This window comes from Meleagris gallopavo, chromosome 14, assembly GCF_000146605.3.
Source record: "Meleagris gallopavo isolate NT-WF06-2002-E0010 breed Aviagen turkey brand Nicholas breeding stock chromosome 14, Turkey_5.1, whole genome shotgun sequence".
Classification (NCBI taxonomy): Eukaryota; Metazoa; Chordata; class Aves; order Galliformes; family Phasianidae; genus Meleagris; species Meleagris gallopavo.
The window spans coordinates 18,066,225-18,088,473 of NC_015024.2; the positions used below are offsets into that span (position 1 = coordinate 18,066,225).

General features: G+C 42.9%; 1 protein-coding gene across 3 annotated transcripts in view; it reads right to left on the bottom strand.

The window, feature by feature from the left end:
* The window catches only part of SUMF1 (sulfatase modifying factor 1), a 26,622-nt gene extending 4,379 nt beyond the window's left edge, over window positions 1-22,243 (bottom strand). The window contains exons 1-8 of one of the 3 annotated variants that reach the window (XM_010718758.2): window positions 22,216-22,243; window positions 19,807-19,980; window positions 18,128-18,202; window positions 8,771-8,853; window positions 7,221-7,343; window positions 6,416-6,530; window positions 5,397-5,510; window positions 745-804 (exon numbers count right to left, since the gene is read on the bottom strand). In XM_010718758.2, the coding sequence (XP_010717060.1) occupies window positions 745-804; window positions 5,397-5,510; window positions 6,416-6,530; window positions 7,221-7,343; window positions 8,771-8,853; window positions 18,128-18,202; window positions 19,807-19,980 (744 nt within the window). In that variant the 5' untranslated portion in view covers window positions 22,216-22,243. Of the gene's footprint in view, window positions 1-744; window positions 805-5,396; window positions 5,511-6,415; window positions 6,531-7,220; window positions 7,344-8,770; window positions 8,854-18,127; window positions 18,203-19,806; window positions 19,981-20,446; window positions 20,483-22,215 lie in introns of those variants that run through there. The other 2 variants (XM_019620238.1, XM_019620240.1) reach the window with 2 other exon arrangements.
* Between the last annotated feature and the right edge of the window lie 6 nt (window positions 22,244-22,249).

The following is a 22,249-nucleotide window of genomic DNA, read 5'->3' on the forward strand; positions in this document are numbered from 1 at the left end:
AGATCAAAAACCACCTTCTAGGAAGGAGTGAAATGAAACTGAACAGAGTGACCCCTACAGCTTTATGCAGAGCCCATGGTAGATGAGAAGCACCTGCAGCTGCCACATTCCTGTCCCACCAAAGACATCGTGTGTGTGTTTGTGTGTGTGTGTGTGTGTGTGTGTGTTCAGACCCAGCTGCATACGTTTCAGGCTTAGAAGTGTGCACTGAGTTAAAATTTGCACTGAACATTTGTGGTACTTTCCAGGTCAGGTCGGCCTCGGTGATACGATAAAAAGGTTTTGAGTTTCAGATGATGAAAGGTCACCTGTCTTTTACACTGAGTTTCATATTGAGCTCCACATTATATACAGATACACTTATCTAGAGCTGGAATCTCTTGAACAAGCAGTACCTTGGTCGAGTTGCTTTCAGTTTCCCATGCAACAGAAAATTCTGCAAGTCAGAACTAGAGGAGCTTTGGTTTTTCTGGCCAACACTATCTATGCTTACTTCCTCCTTGCCACACAGACATCTGTCTCTTTCCAGAGGGAAACAAATACTATCCAGTAGAACAAAAAGAAACATCCATATAGGTTTATACAGGATGTTTTCAATTTTCTGGTGAGGTCAAGTACCAGCTGCCCAGTACCTTCAGGTTAGACTTCTATCATCATAAATAAAGAGAATGGGAGTAGAAAGTGGAAATTGCTAACAACCCCCTGGCTAAACAATTAATTGTGCAGTCGGCTGTTTCACAGTACCTTGTGGCACATGTATGATCCACCCTTCTTCACTCGGTCAGTCCCCGACGAGGGCCCTTTCTGCAGGTGAGAGGAACCATTAGCACTCACAGGAACAGCAATTGCCAATCATAGGGTGAAGGGTAAGAAGCTGTGAGAGCAGGGAGATGGAGAACAGCATCCAAAGGTGCTCTGAATAAACAAACCTTCAGCTGTGCCCGAACCAAAAAGCTTTAAAGCAGGTAAGATTCTGTAGTTTTTGACTTTTCCCAGGATCACGTATTTTCACATCCCAGCTGCACTATCAGTGAAATGAGACTCTCATCAGTCCCACCACTCCATGTCCCCACCACAGTGGGTCAAATAAACACATCTATGGAGCATTTGTGGTTGGTCAGAGATGAGGGGCTGTAATCTCCAACATTCAGTGCTTACTGCCTTCCCAGTCCAAAGTGCACACAAGCTAGTGACTGTGCTGCAAGACATTCTGCAACAGCTCCCACTGCTGTGTGCTAGATCTGTTATTACGCAGTTTTGTGACAGCTAAAAAGGTCTGCAGAAAGCACTGTGCTTACGAGCAACAATTCTGTAATTGCAGGTCCATTTGCAGTGTAATGTAGGTGATTTACTTTAACTGCTTATGAAATCAGCTTTAGAATTGCTTTAACAAAGTTATTTCACCATTCCTCTTCAATTCCAACTCCAAATAATGGCCCACTAGTTCAAGGAGACACCGGGCTCCCGTGATAACACTTCTGCTAGCTTTGTTGCATATTTATTGAGCATGTGAGCAATCCTCCCCTGTGGTTCCTTTTAGCTGTGAAGTAGTTACTACTGCACTCATCTACTGCTTAACAGTAGAGACTCCTGCCATACTGCATGTTCCTACTGTTGATATCAAGCATTCCTATAAGCTTTTTAGTGTTCATGTGCACTGTGAATCTACTTTCAGGATGAAGCCACAAGAATATGTCCTATAAAAGCAACAAGATCAAGAAAAACTGTTTTATTAGAGAAGTGGCAAGGCAAACCTAAAAGATAGCACAGCCACTGAGCAGCCTCTCAGTTAATTTGCATGACTTTTTATTTCTGTCTACATTACATTGGTGTGCAATCAAAACGTTTCCTTATCACTTCCAAGCCTCAAAGAGCCATCCACTCGAGGCACAAGTTGACATGGCTTTCACTGGATGGTAGGATGTATAAATCATGTCTGTAAATATACAGAAAATCTTACCAGAAAAAAAAAAAAAAAAGGAGGAATACAGGAAGAAAAAAGCCTGTATTTTCTGCTAAGGCCATTACATATAACCAACAAATGCAGGTTGCAAGAAAGTCATTAGCTCAGTTTTCAGCAGTTAGAAGAAAAGAATTCATTGTCACAGAGCATGGAAATGATAGAAGACAGACCACAGAAAGGTACCACAATAAGTTAAAAACAAACTACTGATGAAAAATAAAACCTGCCAATTATTGCTCTTCTCATGCCCAACAGACAGCCCACGGATCCAGGACGTATCACAAGGGTGCTGTGCCTGCTGCAAGGCACGAAGGACAAAGCCTTGACCAACAAAATGCAGCTACTGCAGCCAATTTTCCCTTCGTGCTGAAGCCTCACGCTGGAACATCTCACTTACTGCAAAGGCTCATAGGAAATCTGACAGAAAGAGAACTGGCCTACTCCCACATTTAACATCCTACAAATATCCAAGGAAAAGCACACCCACGCTGTCTGCTGGTTTCCAAGCCTGGTTGCTCCCCTAGGGCAGGTTTCCTCTTTTTCAACATCTCTGGAAGCTGCTTTCCCAAAAAGGTGCATATGGGTGCACTGTACCCCACTCTCAGATAAGTCACTAATGGGCACAATCAACTCAGGCAACCTGTTAATCTCATTTCAGGGAAGCCAGGATACACCCAGCCATAAGAAAACTGACCTAAAAAGCCACAAGAACAAGCCAGAACACAATGGAGCTGTTCAACAGGATTTCCCATTACAAAATGAATCTCAAATACAGAGCTTCGGTCTTTGCTGTGAGCTCTAAAGTGACTCTTAAACTAAGAGAGGTGTGCTACTTGAGGGTCAGAAGGAGGGCTGCTATCCAAACACACAGCTCTAACTGCTGGAGCACATTGTGATGGGACAGCATACTGAAGAAGCATGAGAACTAAAGAAAATGGCCACGGCCTAAGTTCTTTCTATTAGTTACAAACAACTTACGATACTCAATTTTTGCCTGGCAGAAGATATTTGATAACAAAGAAGTTAAGTTGAACTCCCCTCCCCCAGCCTCTGAAGATCACAGCACTGATATGCTTTACCACTGCACAAACCTCATACGGTGTTCTCCAGTGATCTATGCTACTGTGAAACAGCATCCCCTGGGTAGATAATTCTCTCACATCACTGAAGGTGAAGAGTTCACCAAGACACTGAGGAAGTTCTCTGAAAAGCAGCCAATGGTTGTGTTCTCCTCCAGTATGCAGCTCAGCTCCTCTACAAAGGCTCTGTGCATCACCTAGCTCCCTATCAGGGCCATATGGGCTGATCTGGAAACAGCACATTAGATGTACCAACTGTGTTAAGAAACTTTCACTAAGCTCTGACCCTCTTGCATCAATCTATCTTTCGGGCAAAAAGAACATACTCCATATATGGGTTACGTTGAGCCGTGCTCCAGAGAGACTTAGGAGGTTGGCACTGGAAGTTACAGCACTAATGATTTCTAATGTCCCAGAATAGCCAGGCTGCAGTATCTTCTGAGACATGTCTTCACGTTAGGAGATTCAGTTTCCTTTTCCATGTCATCAGAACTCTTCAGAACTCACACTGGAGGGCCCTACCTCAGACACAGTATCCTGACAACTTGTTTACAACTGAAAAAACTAAAAACATAATTATTAACACCCAGTAATTAAATCCTTTTCAAAGCATCAGGGAAATGTTTGCGTTGAATTTAAAAATCCAGGCCAACTCACATCCTCTTAAGTTTAGTAGAGAACAAAATTCTCAAGTCAGATATAAGGCTTGTTTCCCACCATCACCTTAATTTAATGCAGAAATACTACTGCACCAGCATTATAAATACAGCAGGAATAAATGAGTGGCCAAAACCGAAGAGGCTGTTAAAGTGAGCAACAGATGAACAAGAACAGGGATAACTGCAATATGCTGCAAACTACCAGACCGGTGTTCTTTCCCAGGGACACAGATGCTGTTTGTCTCTGAAAGAGCAGGGGTGGGTGCAGGGTCCCTCCTGCTCTGCTGAGGTAGCACATGCCCATCATTGTGCTTTGGTGCCAGGCACTGAGAGGAGAAAAGCAGAAGCTTTCCTGGCTCAAACCATAGTTACCACAGTCTGGAACAAAAAGCTCAGTGCTGCTTGCTTGCTTCCTCTTACCCTGACTTACCAGGTTGCACCGAATCAATACTCATCTCCTCTGACACAAGAAAGTTCACTAACTTTGTTCTCCACTTTCACCCAGATCTACATTCTGCTAACTATTCAAGGCTTCATCTTCATCTTGTTTGTTTGCTTTCAGCTATTGCTAAGCTCTTGAAGACTGCCTGTGAACAGAAGTTACAAAATAGCCCACCCAATTTTTAAAAATCAAGCAAGGAAAACAGCTACAGTCAAAGCAGTTCAGTCACCTGGAAAGATGTATGTAAACTCACCATCTGATCCATAGTTAAACCTACCAAATAAAACCTGTGGTGTCTTCGTGGGATACAAGTAACCTGGAATCAGCCAATGTGCTTGGTACATTAAGAGGTCTCCATCAGTGCAATGAAACTGCTAGAACAGATCTCGTGCAATTAGACCCAAGAAGGTACCTCAACATCATCCTGAACAAACAGCAGAATGTCAACCTCTGCGATGAAATGACCAGCAAAGTTTAACAGGATCCTCAAGCTGCTTCCAGCTGCTGACTTCCCACGGAGGGCTGTGATTATGCCCAGCACACCAGACAAAGACAATATGTACAAGACCACAGTGTGGGGATACTCAAATCCTGCAGGAAACAGATAGCTCCTGCCCAGAGAGGCTTAGCTGGTTTTCTCATTACAGATAACCGTATCTGAACAAAACAAGTTCTGTGAGAGTGGAGCAGTTTGCTTCTCAGATTTAGTCATCCTAGATAAATGAGAGAGGATATGTAACATTAGAGCTTGAATCTGCTGAGAGATATGGTGCAAGAAACCCAAAACACAAAGCTCACCCTGCTGGGCCTCTCCAACGGCTGCCATAAAGATACCAAAGATTAACCCCTTCAAAACCCAGAAACCTACTTCTCTCCACAAACATCAGCTTTATTACATCCTCAGCTTAAGTGAGCTAGTAGAATCCGTTAAAATAATGCAGGATGGTTTGTTCTCTACCTAGAAAAAAATAAATAGTGCAGCTTGTAGCAAAATATCCCCTCCCCATTTATTCCACTGCATTAGCAAATTCTTTATTTGTTTCACCTGATGTCAGTTTGGAAGCACTCAACTCCTAACCAATGGCAGAGGTCAAGGAAAAAAATGAAATTGCACTACTGCACTGCTGTTTCAGTACTGGTGACTTATGGTGTGATACACAAAGAGGAGCAAAGAACAGTAGGTTTCTAATCAGCAACCAAACCCAAGTAGCAAGATGGAGCTGTGCCCTCATGTATGCCATTAATATACTCACAGGGTTGTGAGCTTCATCTGCTGAATGATGAACAGCCCACCAGTCAGATGTCCACTCCCAGGCATTTCCTACAATGTTGTACAAGCCATATCCATTGGGAGGAAATGCAGTGACCTATACAAGACAAATAACTGCCAGTTCTTCAAACCACTCCACGTGAAATAAGGTTTTTAAAACCTGAAGACCAGTTTGCTGAAGGTACGTTGATTTCTGCCAAGAACTCTGCCTTCACGTCTCACAGACAGACAAACCAGCAGTGCAGAACTGTAACACATTCGTTTGCTCCACTTCAGTAAAACAGAAGAAAAGAATAAACAGTTATGATCCTCGATGTTCTCAGCACTGTTTCCATTATGGCACCTGGCATATTCTCATCAATTTTGACTGATCCTCTAAAGAGGAGCACTGTCTGACAAACAAACAAACAGAACAGCACATAGCATCAGCATTCTAAGCTGTGCACTCATTCTTACAACTTCTAGATTCCCCTTCCCAACCTAAGAAAACAAGAATGGCTGTCAGCTCATCCAAGCACAGATTTCTTAACTGATTAAACTTTTAAACTGCCACTTAATTCACATTCCTATCTTGAAAAAAACCCACCCCATTGTTTGCCATAGTGGACAGGCTCCAAAAGCTCCAAGAAGGGAAGCTGCGTTTCTTTTACTGTACAATTTTTGTAGCTTGGGAACATCTAATCAACAATGAGAGCTAAAAAATGGTGATGCCAAAAGTAGAGGCACGAGAGACTTTCAGCATCTGACTCAAAAGTGCTTGGAAATGGGGAAAAGGAGTCAGTCTGAGAAGGACTAAAAGTTAAAAGGCAGTTAATCTTTTCAATTAAGCTTTTAAAACGTATCCATTGGTAATATTCAAGCCTGCAGTGAAATATACTGGAACATGAAAATCTAAAGGCAAAAGTACGGAGACGGAAAACATCCACATTCACTATGTTGAACATGGACCTCAGTGTTAGGAAGTTAATTTCCATGTGGTGATTCACTTTGAGACACTCTTACCGGCGCAGTTCCTTTGTATCCATCTTCTGCAGTGTTGTTACTTGGGAACACTCCCTGCCAGATGTTAGCATAATGCTGACCTTTCGGCTGAAGCTTGTTGCCCCATGGGAAAAGTCTATTAAAAGACAGAAAAACAGTTGTCAAACTCTTATTTTATTCTTTTTAATAAATGAAACACCTTACCCACCCTTTTACTCACCACCTTACTCTGGGGAAGCTGTTTGTACTCCAGTTCCATTTGTACTAATATCTTTAAAGCACGAAGGCTTTAAAGAATACAAGGCTTCTACAAGGGCAATTTGTTTCTGAATGAGGGAAAGGCAGCCCTTGCTAGCACTGCCATGTGCAGCATGCAGTTCAGGACACAGGATGGAGGGGACAAAAAAAACAACAAAAAAAAACCTGTTGTTCACTGTGTCTCTCCCTTCTCCCACAGCCCACAGTCACCTACAAGGTGTATCCACTGATCCTGATGCTGTGAAGCAACACATAATTACTTCTCAAGCTCCCTTGCAATTCCTTCAGTCTTGGCACTAAGCCCTTTTTTTGTTTTACCTTCCATCTCCTGCAATAGCAGCAGTCCTATACCTTGGCTTTGTATCACATCTCATTCTCCTGGGCTCTTTGCATTCACTTTGTTATACATCTCAGGTGACATAAAGCAATATGTTCAGAAAAAGCCTGCGTTACCATAGAGGCATACACTGTATAAGACAGGCATGGAGGGAAATAAATAAACCTCTCAGCTTTTCCTTCTCTAGTAACTATCAGTTTTAAACACGATAAGAGCCATTTGTGCAGGTACCTTTTCTCAAGGCCCCCTCGACAGCTGTACTCCCATTCAGCCTCCGTTGGTAATCGTTTCCCTGCCCATGTGCAAAATGCCACAGCATCATTCCAGGACACGTGAAGTACTGGATGGTCCATCCTGGAGAGCAAAACAAACAGGACAAGGTCATCAGCAGAAGCAGGTAGTCTCACAGCAATGCAGAAAAAGGACTTCACAAAATTCTGAAGAGATGGCCACAAAACACTGTGAGAAAGTTCACACCTTCAGTTAGAACTGGACAAGTTAACCAGATTACTTTTACAGAAAATAAGCTATTTAAAGAAAACCAAGGAGCTATAGTAGGTGTTGGATGGGTAATGCAGCCACCAGACAGAGCAATGAACATGTTTTATGTGCAGCTCAACAGCAGCACAAGTCTGGTATAGCTTGCACTCTCTCACATCAGGAACCTGCTGCACCAAAGAGCCAGCAAGGAGCTGCTGATTCGCTGCCTTCTGGGGAAATGCGTAGAATCCCAAAGGAAGACACCAAAAGTAATTGAAGACTGCAGCAGGACCCATTTCTCAGCTGGCTTAATAGTATCTTAACAAGTAACTAAGACTTGGTAGGTAAATATACATTGCAATTTAATGGCAAATAGGGTCACTGTTCAATTCCTTGTACACTCCTCTTTTTGCTGCAGGTTATTTGCTTTCAGCTGTGGGGTTTTTGATGTATAGCAACGTGATCTTTTGCAGCACCCAGCCCAGGAAGCAGTCACCTGCAGAAGTTTAACAAGAAAGTATTTTTCTCTGTGTTCTTTAGGCAACCCACAATTTACAGAAAGACTCCCATCTTCCCCTTGGTTTGTTTCCAGGATTGCACTTGGAACCCTATGCTCTCCTTCCAGAATGAATGCCCAGTTATTCTCGTCACATCCAACCCTCTGACGGACCGATAGGCTTCAAGAGCTGAGGGATACTGATCCAGAGGAATTCCTATTCACTTCTCTTTTCTGCCTTGTTCTAACAAGCCTGTCTGCACCTATGGAAGCAGCATGCTGCTTTCATATGGAAGTTCACTAGCAGTTGTACCAGCCTAAGTTTGCACTATACTTCTGCAAGGCAAGATTTGCATGGCATTTTTCCAGCTGTTATGTGCTGACTGTGACCTCAATTTCTCAATCTCCCCCTCACAATGCCTCCTGATATTATCTCTATTTTTGCCTCAGATAATTCTTTCATTGCCCTTGGAGAAGAGACAATGGACTTGTTACTAAGCAGTTCAGCCATCAGATGATGTTACACTAACCTAACCCTGTCCTTAGGGGACTCAAAAAAAAAAAATAGCCAACATCCACTAGATCTAGGCTAGAGAGCCTGGCTATTTCCAGCAGCAGTTGTGAAACTTTAACTAGTTAAGCAGTTAGTGTCAACTTTTTTGTCATTTGCCTAGTGAGAGAAGTAATTTAAGAGGTCAAAAATGAGGACATTGACACCTAAGTAAGCACCAAGTCAAGTAAGATGTTTACAGGCATATTTACAGCAAGCAGTGTGTATCGTAACAGAACAGCCCTTACACCTTACCTGCTCAGGATGCTGGAGCCAGGACCCTCAGGTTGCCTCCAGTTGGCTCCCTTCACAGGCAACCACCAAGGAGCAGCTGCAACCTGAAAGGAGACAGAAATGGACAGGGAAGATGCCCTGAATTCCCAGCTAAAGGCTATTCTGAAAAATCCAGTGACAAACGGCTGTAAAGCTTTAACTCAATGCTCAAGGCTCTGCTTGTAGCTAGCTTACCTACTACATTCCAAATCACCTCTGAGGAACCAAGACGATCACTGGATCCACATTACAACGTGAACAACCAAAGGTATGGATCAGCACAGAGAAAATACACCCACAAAATTAGTAAGAGGAGGCAAAACCTTTCGCGTACTTCCCTGCAGTGCTGCCTCCTGGCTGTCTCTCTTTCCCTCCCAGATTTTCTCACCTGCACACCTGATTTAAGCCATTCCTTGGGAAGGCATGGCCTTCAGCACACTTCCTGAGGTGGACCAGACTGTCCTCACTGAGATCCTCATGTATGATTCTCCCAAAAGCATACCAAATGCATCTCGGGTGGCAGTAGTTGAAAAACCATCTAGAATATTAGAGTTTTACTTGATCCTTTCACAATATCATTCCCACAGTACATTCTGACCAATTAACATCCTGGCTGATTCTGGTCTGACACATACTCAGGGATAAGAAACAGCTTTAGCTTAAAGAGTGTTTTCATCTCAATTATTTTCTCCCCAGACTCCATGTTTTATAATAACTAAAACAAAATCCTGATGGCATCCTTTAACAAGAGTCAGAACACACATCTTGCAACACTTGTGCTTCCCAGCTAATTTAACTGAATCTGAAGTACTTGCCGTCAGCTTCCAGAAGGTGGAGATGGGAGAGACACAGAAGTGAAGCTTTATGTATTTATTTAAAAGTTGGCTTACTGAGCAACATCAAGCTCAAAAACTGAATGCTGTGTAACAGTGCAAACATCCAGTACTTCTCTGACCAGAAGTCTCCACAGTTTGGCTTTGCAATACCAAGGAAGTATTCATGGAATACACTCATTTAAGGATTTCTCCTACTAGGTTTACTTCCAAATTACCAAAGCAGTAAAATCTCTTAAAGATCTTGCTTTCTGATCTCCCTAGCATGAAGAAGAAACAAATTGATATCGGCCATATAACTGTAGCTCAGAACATAACAAAACTATTGACCCTCTCTACAATTAGAGGCCCTTGTGCTTTTTTTTCTGGGGGGGGAAGAAAAGTATTTTCTTCTCACTAGAAGCTACAGCTTTGTTACTGAGCACTCAAACCCCAAAGGGGACTTCCCTTCATCTCAGATACTCACCTCAGCTCTCATAGCACTACCTGAAGCCTCAGAATGGCCAAGCTGCTGATCAGATACTACAGATAGCAGGCTTAACACCAGCCTGATTTATAAAATTCCCTGTTTTGAGCTTTAGTCTACACTCAAGAGAGGACAGAAATCTCAGGTTCAAAATTTGACAGCTCTTACAGAAAAGAGCCACAGTTCTATTTGCTGAAAGTTCTCCCTGAATACAAAATACCAGGAGTAGAATTCTAGCCTGACAATCACTGAGTGAAATATAACATTTTATCAATTAAACTGCTCCTTTTGGGAAAAATCTCTGCAAATGACTGCAAAGACTTGCACTACAGAAGACTAATTTTGGAAAACATTTTCACTGTGCAAAAGGAAAAGCAGATGCTTTCGATCAGAATGGTTTATTTTAAACAGAAAAAAACTACAGTCTCTCTGCACGAGAGCACTACGTGTGCACGTCTTCTGTTTCTGGCCGAACTGAACACCAAATGGCTGCCAATACCTTCAGAACACCCAGATCTTCAGAGGACTTACACCCATAGCATTAGGACACTGATGACAGTGATAAACTACATGCAGCCCCCAGTAATTAGTTGGAAACTAATTTAAGTCAGCCACTGGCAGCACTGAGCATGCACCAGGATGCTCTTTCCAAAAGTGAAAGTCACGTACCTGAAATCTACAGCCCTTTCAAAAACTTCTCAGAAGTCTGCAAAGCTTTTAATTGCTCTAAATCTAATTAGCGGGAAAGCTAATTAGTAATATTACAACATCACATTTAACACAGCAAAGCTCTCCCTTACCACTAATGAGCTTAGCTCCTTTCATAACGCCCCGCATTCTCACGCCTTGCTCTGAAGTGTGCTTGTGGGCTGGCAGGAGACTCCTTCTGAAAAAGCAGCAGCAAATGCTGCTGAAGAGATCTTGAAGAGATCCTGAATTAGAAGAGGCTATGGGCTCTATACTGATGCCCTCTTTATAGCATAGCTATCACTTGTAACAGAACTGGCTAAACGAGACCGCTCTGGTGTTGCACAGCAGCCTTGGTGCATAAGGAAGGTGCAGCTCTGGCAGCAAGGAGCATTTTGGAAGCAGAAAAGCTCAGTGCTCGTTCTGGTCTGATCAAGGGGGAAACGTGGCATTATCCAGCTCTGCTTCGGGATTAAACTTCAGGAACTCACTGTTCTGCTTATCAGTGTTAGCACTGAAGAAACAAGAACATACGATAACACCGTGAAGATCAATAGGTAACTGCAGCCTATTTGAGTTTTCCACTCAAATGAAGCAATTTGCTGAGCTGAACCCTACACTCCCACTATCAGCTTGCATTAAATTTAAGAAGTTTTAAGTACTCAATTTTCTTATCAAGGTAGGCTGTGATATCCTCACTTTAACTGCTCCATTAACTGATGACTTTCTGACAACTTCACAGTTGTCTTGAAGAAAAATTCCAAAAATGCTGGATAGGGAAACATCAGCAAAGTCAGTTTCATCATCAGCATTATGCCATGTTCCTGGCAGTGCAGAAACAGTAGGAACATATCCCACATAAAACACAACCACAGCCAGCAGCCATGAAAACATCTGTATTGATCTTGGGGCTAACACAGCACTGGCCACTTTGGAAGGAGCCTCCCCTCACCTCAAGCCTCACTTCAGCACTGATTTTGCTTTCTAATCACATTTATGTATGAAAAGCACTGTACATCTTTAATTTGCAAAAGCATCCTCTTAGCTACAAAAGCAGCGTGTGCACAGGCTGGAAGCAGGGAAGTTATGAAGCATTATCTTTGAGAAATACCCAGTGGTGTGGAGATCTTCACTATTGTGAGGTAGAAGTAGTTTTTCAGCCAAGGATATCATTTTGAGTTGAAGATTTATAGATACACAAATCTGTTAACTTTTCTTGCTCTATGCCATATCCTAAACCCCGTGCAGCTGATTCATCAACTACTGAGGAAAGAGGCAGACAGAAGACAGAAAATTTAACATTTTCAGTAGGGCAAGCAGTTTAAAAAATAAAAATGTAGAGCATACTGAGTAACAGATGAGCTACTGGCATTTTCCCTTCAGAAACTACAGAAATCTCTTTAGGTTAGGCCCGAGCAACAAGCCCCACTACACCTATTATCTGTGTAGCATTGGCCTATCTTCCTCAGGCCCATCAAAACCTTCCCCTGGCTAAGATTTAGGCAGAGATGTCTCCCACCGCCCCCACGCAGCTCCCAGGCTCATGTTATCACACCCCTCCCTCCCCTGCAGCAGAGCCTCCTGCTGCATTACCTGCACCTGCCTGCGGCTCTGAGCAGATCTGCTGAGCCCTGGGATCAGCAGCCAGCAGCGCCAGACACCAGCAGGCAGCAGCTATTCCAGGCTGCCGTGTTAGCATGGCCCTGCTCGGGGCTGACAGCCACCCACCAACGCTTTGGCTGCTTGCTGCCACTTCACACCCTGCTCAGGATAAGAGGGAAGCCAGTGGAAGGCACAAAGATTTGCAGTCGAGCTCAGAACACATCACACGATGAGGGGCAGTTTAAACACGGTGGAGCTGTGCTGCGGCTCCCACTCGATTGAAAAGCCATTTCCCAAACACAAGGCAAAGCCCTTTGGCAGATGCACGCTCCCTGCTCACCTCAGCCAGACTGCAGTGCTTCTTCTCCTTTTTATCAGCACGCTGCAAACGGCACAATCATGACCTATTTCTATGCAGTACATCATCCCCATAGCAACAGGCTTGTGTTTAAATTGAAACAGCTGTAACTGAGTCAGGGAGACATCACAAATGTAAATAGTGAGAAAGTGAATAGGGATTCAAGGCTCAGGACAAAGATGAGATCTTTTCCAGCTTGTCACAGTAGCTGCAGCAGGGACTCTATGTATGCAGCTATCATTCATACCTGTACTTGAAAATGCTCTGCAACAGGACAAACCTTCTGTAATTACGTACATAAACTGAACTGAAACTTGATTGTCAAGTTCCCACCACATTGGGAATTAAGTTCAATGAAGTAGTTGGAAGCAGATAGTTGAAGCATTCCTCCACCCCCATGATAACTCATCCTGGACATCACCAGCACCTGGAATGTTACCACAGGTCTTACATCATTTATTATATCAGTTAAAATCTCAAGCTCCACCAAGAGCTGTAGTTAAAGAAGAATCTGTTCTCACTCTCTAAGGTTTTTAGCCTCCCATAAGCTCAGAAATGGAAGCAAAAAGGCTAGATGTTCAATACTGAATATTGATATTGTTTGCATTATTTTTAAGAAGTTTGAAATTACAGCACTGCAAAAATGAAGCGTGGCAGTTTTATAGAATTAAATATATTTTAAGTCAGTTAGTGAAAAGATTTCATATTTAACTGGAAAAGAGCACTCCACCTTTATGAAGGGACATTTTCCTTCACATAAGGAAAGATTATCGAATCTCATTCAAACAGTGTAATACTTCAATGCCATTTTAATTCTCCAAGAAAAATAGCCAAAATTATTTGATACTAAAATCTAGTGAGATTAAGTGCAAGTTTTGGAATCCAGAGAAGCTTCTTTTGAGGAGCTGATATTCCTGGTGAGTTCCATCTTTGGAAGCTCATTTGTCAGCCAACATCTAATTTTGCACTCCAGCTGGTCACTTTTTCCAAGTGAAGCTTTAAGGAAGAGGCATGCACAGATGCACCTACACCTGAGGCACAAGCTTCACCCAGCTTTAAAGCTGGAGTTTATGCTGATAAAAAAATAGACCAATATTACTGGTCACTTTCCAGTGAGAACTGCGAGCTTCTTTCTTTAGTCTGAAGATTAGTGAACAGTTTAAGAAAATCGAGACCAAAACTTCAACAGGTGCACCTCGTCAGCTCCTTGCAGGGATTTCTGAAGCAGTGAGGCCTGCAAGAAGGAAGCTCACCCATCTCTTCCTTTGATTTCAGTTTCCTCTGAAAGGTTTCTGAGACAGCACGAGCCAGCTGCAGTAGAGGTGACTTAAAGCACCGATGGATGTGATTGCCAGCTTCTGCTTAAGCGGAAACTATGTTGACATCTTAACAGTATCAGGAACTGATACAATAACCCTATCCCTTTTCCCCTACGACACCGATCAGCGAGTTATTATAAGCTGACAAGAGGTACACTTCCCCAAGTCCATAGTGAACACTGGGAATGCTGTCCTACCTGCAAACAGGACTATTTCAAATTAATCCTGAAACGCGCAATGTTTTCTTCATTTTCTAGAGATACTGCTATAAGTGAGTACATTTGTACAGAAAGACTACTGCAGAGATTCCAAACAAAAAGGGATTAAAGGTGTCCAATAGTTCTAGACTGAGAGAACTCAATTTAATAGTGCTTGCTCAAGTCTGCCAGCAAACTGATTTCGTTGCATTCTCAGGCTGTAAATTAAGTACTACCTGAAAACAAACTGAGAATGCAGATTTGAATGCACTCGGTCTCTTCACTGCAGAGTCCATCTGGCCGAAAGGCAAAAATTAATTCTATCTTCCACAATACAAGGATTAAAATGTTCCCACAACTATCCAGTGAGCAAATTTGATGTACTCTGTGCTTCAGACTTGGTAAGCGCTGTTCTGTTTACCTTTTTCCATAGTAGCTGCACAGCAAGCAAAAAACTCTTGCAATTATTTGCAAGAGCTCTTAAATCCCTTCACAGGCAAGTACACCTCACTGCCTTCCCATCTGGCAGACACAGCCTTCATGATCTTCACTCTAGGATGCACTGAAATCCCATACAAATGAAATAATGGCACCAGCCACAGATTTCCCCTCTCCACTTCCTCCTTAATTCAGTCAGGGAGATAAGCGGTCAGGCAAACAGTTTCATCATAATACACGAATAGACATCATCTCTAAGTTTTGAGAGGTCTTCTTTCTCCATCCACCTTCCCATCCTCCTCCAAAAACAAGGAAGAAAAAGCCCTGACTGCCCAGCTATTGGCAATTCTAGTTTGTGCTCTAGGACATTTACACTGAATACCAAGTCTCCAAGAAAGGCCACGACTTAATACATGTAATAGATGCAGTAAATTAGCAAATGATTTTAACCGATGAAGCTATCAAAACAAGCAAGCTGACGCAAGAAGTTCTGGTTTCAAAGGTCCTCCTACAAAATTTTACAAGAGAAGTCCATGCCAATTTTGTCAGCATCACCTTCATCTGTGACCATGCTACGTTTCTACTCTCTGCCACGTTACTGCAGCAAACTTAAGGGACCAAAACTAAAACCTGCATCTCCAGAAGCCTAGAACAATTCAGTTACTGGTTGCTACACCCCTTTTTACTGTTTCCTTCCACACAAGGGTTAGGTCCAATCTACATTCTTCAGCAGTGGATATCTAGGAGACTTCACCTTCAGGAAACGCACACCCAAAGCTCCAACAATTACTCTACGTGCTAAGCTGGCTTGCTCCTGCATCAGCTTTCACAGCCCCACCTCTGTGCTACTGTAGCTGTCTGCTTCTTTTCTGGGACTACAACAAAACTGTCCAGTATAAGACATGGAAAAGCCTTGGTGCCCAAATAGAGCAAAATCCCAGACAGATATCACCCTCACCTCCCCCCACATACACACTCCACTGTAATCACAAGCTGTCAGGCACAAACACATATGGTTCAATACCTTCACTTCCACCTTTTCCCAATTTTTCCCCTGCATTTGAAATACTACTCACAAAATGCACACCCCTATTGCTTTTCTTGTGTTCACATCTGCATTCAGCTGGAGAACAGCCTCAAACCACGTCTAAGCCACTAAGGCAAAGCAGTAATAGAGTCATTTTTCCCATCAGTTTAGTGCAGTACAAATGACACTTGAAGAGCAGAAATAAGCTCTAACTGTTCATGATGATGGTTATGGTTCAAGAAGATACCACACTTTACAATACCAGCTGACTTGGACAAAGAAGCCTTAGTCTTCTCTATTGCTGATCATGACAACTTACTGAAGCAAACCAAATTCATGCTGCTTATACCTTTTCTAATCACATTGTAATAGCTACACTGCGGTTGACAAGTTTTAAAATATGTTCACTTTTTTTTTTTAATAGAGTTAGATTCCTTTCATCGGTTTCCCTAAGCTGGTATTAGTAGAACTGAAACATTTCAGAGGCCATCTAGCAAATCAGAGGCTAGCAGTGCTTCTGCTGGTGGTTCAGCAGATCTGTAGGAAGGATTTGCTTCTGCAGAGCCCTTAGAATCCCTGCACAGTAGCTGGAAAGCTTCTGCATTTTAGTTTCTTGCCAGTTATCTATAGCAACATGTTCCCTGAAAACAATGCATAGCAAACTGCCAATGCACATCTTTTAGTTTCGGTAAGAAGGGATAAGCATTGCTTTCACACAGCTTGTGTTTGAGAAGCAGCCTGAGTTGCATTCTGAAGTCACATCCACGTCGATGATGCTTCTCTTCCCTGCAACAGAAAAACACTCGCCTGTTCTGGTCTACAAACTGTGCTGTCACAGGCAAAAAGAAAAAAAGAAAACCACCAACCTCTGTACAGTACTCTCAACATCATAATCTCTCAAAGAAAACGCATCCTAGAACAACAAGACGACAGAGCTGTGACAGCTCTGCACAACAAAGGACTAAGCTGCATGCTCAGACACTAAGTTCTCCTTTCAGCCCCACCACTGATCTGCCTTCTGACACCTCCTCCCTGCTAAAGTGCCTTCCCAAAAGTCAGATGGTATGCAGCTGGTAAGGGGACAAGCAAACAAGAGGAGGAAAAAAGGCATTTACTTTTTTACCTTCTCACAACATTACAGTGTTTTAGAGCAGAAGTTTGCCCACAGCAACAGCACGAAGTGCCAAACAAGGCAGGCAGTCACTGCTCTCCAAAGCACTTCACCAAAATAATCAGTACAATCTTTCTCCATGTCTGTTTCAAAGACACTCTTTACGCCAGTAACTTGCAGAGTGACCCAATAAGAAATACTGAAAAACACAGCAAAAAGACACTCCTGGGAAGTTTACTTTAAACAAATACAGAAAATACTCATTAAAAAAAAAAAGCAGCCGAAGAGACCAGCGTGGGCTCCGTTCCAGTTCTCTGGCAGAATGCTTGCTCTGTTAGCACTACAGGCAATACTTTAGGATCGGGTTGACACACCCAGCTAAGTGGCTCCCAACATTGTGTTTGTTTATATCAGTAGCCAGGACTGAACTTACACTGGAATTCTGTTTATTTCTTTCTTTCAACAGAATGCCTGGTTAGAATTTCTGAATTGCGGAACTACGGCAGGACAAAGAATTCCTCCGTACCAACAGCTGAATTTTCTCTTGTGGAGCTGGGATGATTGCAGCTGCATTTATTCAGCATTCAGCACCAATGATGCTATATTTGGCTACTGCAATTTGACCATTTCAGATCTCACAGTACACAAATGGTAACCTTCAATAAAAATATATAAACTATTCTCACGACTCTTCTTTCCTTGTAGTAGGAAACCAAATCCCACATTTTTGCCATAGTTTTACAGCACAGACTCACAGAGATCAGAAGTTTCAATGAGTCTCTTCTAAGTAAAATTAAGCTCAACCAATATACTCCCTCAACCAAGAGGTTAGCTTATATAGAACTATCAATGCTGATCACTCCAAGTTACCACACTATCCATTTGCAAGGAAAATTCTATTATTTTGGTGAAAATGACTCAATACAAAAATCCTGGGTTCTCTCAGCTGTTTGGCATAACATGTACTCATTCCCTTCCTTTTTAGCTACCAAACTCATGGGGTTTTTTTGTTTTTGTTTTTCCAATATTTGTTTTTCCTAAAGAAGAAAACTGAATCAGCTCCAGCTTTACAAGCAGTTCAGCCACTGTCTGAACAGAGACCCTGTCTTGCCTTAGAGGAAGAGAACTGGAAAGAAAAATAGCAAGGCAAATGAGATTCTACAGATTTTTAAAAAATCCCTCCATACATCAGCTTTTTGTATAGCTGTTTGGAATATCATAACTTAAACATTGTTGCCATAACTGCCAACACATTCACCCCAGTGATTTCCAAGCAGGCTTTTCTGTGCCACATTACTCACTGCCTGATGGATTTCAGCCTTCACTTCTTCACTCAGCATCCCCTCAAACACGAAGGAATCTCCGAACTTCTCTGCCTATGGAAAGAACAAGATTTGATCACATTATCAAAGGAACATTATTCTCAAGATGCCAGTCACATCTAGAGCTTCATTCTATCAAGAATAATGAAATTCAAACAGTAACTTTGAGTTGTTCTTCAAAGAATCTGTTTTGGAATGGAAAGGGCAGCATTTTGTCAGAGGATGTCATTGTTCTTAACAGCCACTGGACAGATGGCTGCTCTAAGAGCTTCTGCAAGTGGGTTGGGTTTTTTTGTTTTTTTTGTTTTTTTTTAAACTTCTGTTAATTAAAAATGCAGTTCCAATAGTCCCAATTGCTTTAACATGTTACAATGAATAATCTAACATTCAAGGACATATTGCCGTTTGCAACGAGCAATTCCTGTTCAAACTCAGAATCATTACACAACCATTTTTCATAATTGAGCCAAAAACTTACAAGAAAAGCTGCTTTTATCTAGAGCACTATTTCTATCTAAAAGGATTCTGTCGTCTTGATGAGAACCAGCTTATCAAAAGAACTCAGTAAAATGTCTCCTTTGAGACCTGATCATTACCCATGCCTTTATTTGCCTAAACGTTTGACAGGGTTTTCTGAAAGTTGTGTAGGAACAATTAGCTGTCAGGAAAGATCAGCGCCTCATGCACAGGTAGCTCCTTTCTCCCAAGTCCTTTAGCATATTCTTTCTTATTCCATTGTTCCCAGTACCCTGCACAAAACCATGGTGATACTTGCTATTACATCTTTAGGCAGAAGAACCTCCTACCACTCAGCTTGTTATCAAGTAGCTGCAATGAACTAGCCAGCAGATTCCTCAACAATCACATGATTTTTCAAATCTCTCCATCCCTGCTCCTTTTAAATAACAAAAAAAAAAAAAGATCTAATAATGTTATTGTACTGGTACAAAGATGTTCGGGGACCCAAAGGTTTTAAAAAAGGGAAGTAGTCCTCTTCCTGTTCTTGGGACTGGTGAGGCCCCACCTCAAGTACTGCGTTCAGTTTTGGGCACCTCAATACAAAAAGGACAGTGAGGTGCTGGAGCAGGTCCAGAGAAGGGCAACAAGACTTGTGAAGGGCTTGGAGAATATGCCTCATGAGGAGAGACTGAAGGAACTGGGGCTGCTTAGCATGGGGGAGAGGAGACTGAGAGGAGACCTTATGGCTCTCTTCCAATACCTGAAAGGTGCTTACAGCAAGAGTGGGGTTGGTCTCTTCTCACTGGTGACAAGACGAAGGAAATGGCCTTTATCTTGAAGGTCTTTTCCAACCTGAGCAATTCTATGATTCTACACTTCTAAAAAATCTGCATTGGGATCTTCAGCCACCTGTTAGTTTCACCCAGGCTGCCTCAGTTACACTGGAAAAAAGGTTTTTGTTTTAGATATCAAGACACTGAAAGTTGCAGTACGCATCTATCTTCGTGTCCTTATAGATTCCCAGGCAACAAGGCAAGACGATTCCATCTCTCTGCTACCTACATCCAAAACATTCTAGCATGCAAGTCCCAATCAAATACTACATTGTGATGGCCTTCAAAAAAGAAGAGGTTAAGTTTTTAATGTGGTTTTTCTCAACGTAGACAACAATGAGAAGGGACTACACAATTCCACCTTACCTCAGTGAGGTACCCAGTAGAGTTCACGAATCTCTCGAATTCCTGATTGCTGACCTCATATTGATCCATATAGAAGCTGTTAACATGGACTCTTCTTGCAGGCCACTCTCCATCTTGCTGTATTTCAGGCTCATCAGTGCCCATAGTGAACACTCCTCCTGGAATAGCAACCATCTACAGAGAAAACAGTTAACATCAAAAAGTTATGAAAATGTAAGACTGAGAAGCCTCTTATTGGTTTTACCCCCCTCTATCTCATCTTTGGAGGTGCCTGTGCTCAGAGCAGCACCTGACAGATGAAAACAGCACAAGAAAATGACAGCCTTGACATCTCATTCACCATCTGCTTGAAGGGAACAGTAAGACAGAACTTAAACTGAGAGCAAAAATCCCATTTGTAGCTCTTTCTACATTTAATCTGGGCAGTGCAGAACTTTCACCCAGGATAAATGAGCAAAAACATGCTTTCCGACTGTATTAAAAGCCAAGAAGCAGTACAGAACAGAGATATTTTTACTCATTCTTAGATAAGTAGTTTTACATTTTACTCAATTCCTAGGAAGACTGGAAAAAGTAACTTGAGATTACAGAACTGTCAAGCACTCTTCTGAGGACAAGCACAGCATGCATGTTTGCATACCAACTTCTTATGGGCCTTCATTTCACAAGAGGCACTTGCAGCATTTGATCACTAGTCACACTGCCAGCAGGCAGGCAGCGCCTGCAGCAATGTGGGCCAAAGAGGAGACACAGCTTCACATCGGTATATTCCACTCTGGATGCCTGGCCTTCACAAGTAAAGAACAAAAGCAAAAGAGGAGCAAAAGAACATTTTAACTGCTTCAATAAAATGACTTCCAGCCATTTTCCAGGGAAACAAAATTTCCCTCCACTTTTCTCAGAAGCTAAAGGCCCCAGAGGTCTTGTCCCAATGCAGCACGTGTTTCCCAAGACCCCCCTGAAAACCACAGGTGGATCAAACTATTTCTTGCCCAGCCATTCCCACAACACACAACAGCACCCCCAGCCCCATTTAGAAGCCTTTGTTAGAATGACAAGTGACAGCTACTACTCTGTACTACCTCCCCAGGCAACATTTGGAGGACTGATGCTAGCAGGAAGCAGCTTGCCAAGACGTTGCCCAACTCATCAACACAGGAATGCATTAGGGAGGAATCGTCTGGCTGCTTTTTTTTTTTTCCTCCAGCATTCCAAAGTTCTTCTTTCACTTAAGTCTCACCCAGCAACACTTAAATTCCCATAACTTGCAGCAGGGTTACAAGAAGCACTACAAATACTTTTCCTTTGAATCAACTACATTTAAAGCTAACCGTGTCCTCATTTACACTTCTCCACTACAAAGGATCTGAGCACTTACAGATAGCCTGTAAAAGAATCCATAAAAGGGCTTCAGGATAAACCTGCTTACATTTTTTAGGCATTTGGGAATGACAACATGGAACAGAGTTCACCACTTCCTTCTAACCTCTTTCCAAGGCACTGTAGCTAAAATAACTCCTTGAAGTAGTCTTCAAAGCAAGACTGAAATCTCACCAGTGAATCACTGTCTGAAAGCACGTGAAACATTAACTCACTCTTTACAGTCTAGACTTCATTTCCCAAACCTGAAAAAACCTGAGAGACTGCACATCCAAGACTGACATCCATGAATATTGATTCCATAGGACTATCAGCCTCCAGCAAGGCACATATCACAACTCCACCTCCTGTTTGGAAACAGGACCTTCCCTTGTCAGCTTTATGATAACATCAGCACATTTGGTGTTAACACAGGCTGCAGGGCTCAGATGTCTGGCAGCATTCTTCAGCAAAAAATGGTGGAATGTGGCATTACATGTTTCTGCAGCAATATCACAACCAGAAGGAACACTTATAACATTAACTAAGCCGTTAATGAACATCCAGCTTTGAAGTACAGGAAGCTAACACCAAGGAACTAATCCCTAAAGAAGCATCGCAGCTGAACTACGGAAGCAGAAATCCAACAGCAGAGGCCGACAAACATCATCCACTGTGCCGAGCAGTCAGAGACTGTTAGCCTTATGGCGAGGCCCACAGTGAAACGCCAAGATCCGTTCCCTTCAACACCCCGTTTCCAATAACCGACCACGTCTCACGCAGCAGGGCACTGGGTGTCAGCAGGCCGGATATTAGGAACAATTTCTTCTCCAAAGAGCGGTGATGCCCTGCACGGACTGCCCTGGGAGCGGTAGGGTCACCATCCCCGGCGATGTTCAGAACGGTGGAGATGAGGCAGTGCGGGACGCGGTTCCCAGGGCTCGGTGAGAGCGGGTCGGACAACAGACGCCCCGAGAACGCGGCTCCTCGCCTCCCGCCCTCCTCTCGGACAGCGCCCAGGTTCCTCCCTAGCCGCCGCCCGCCGCTCACCGGCCCGCGCCCAGAACTCCTGCCGCCGTTGGCC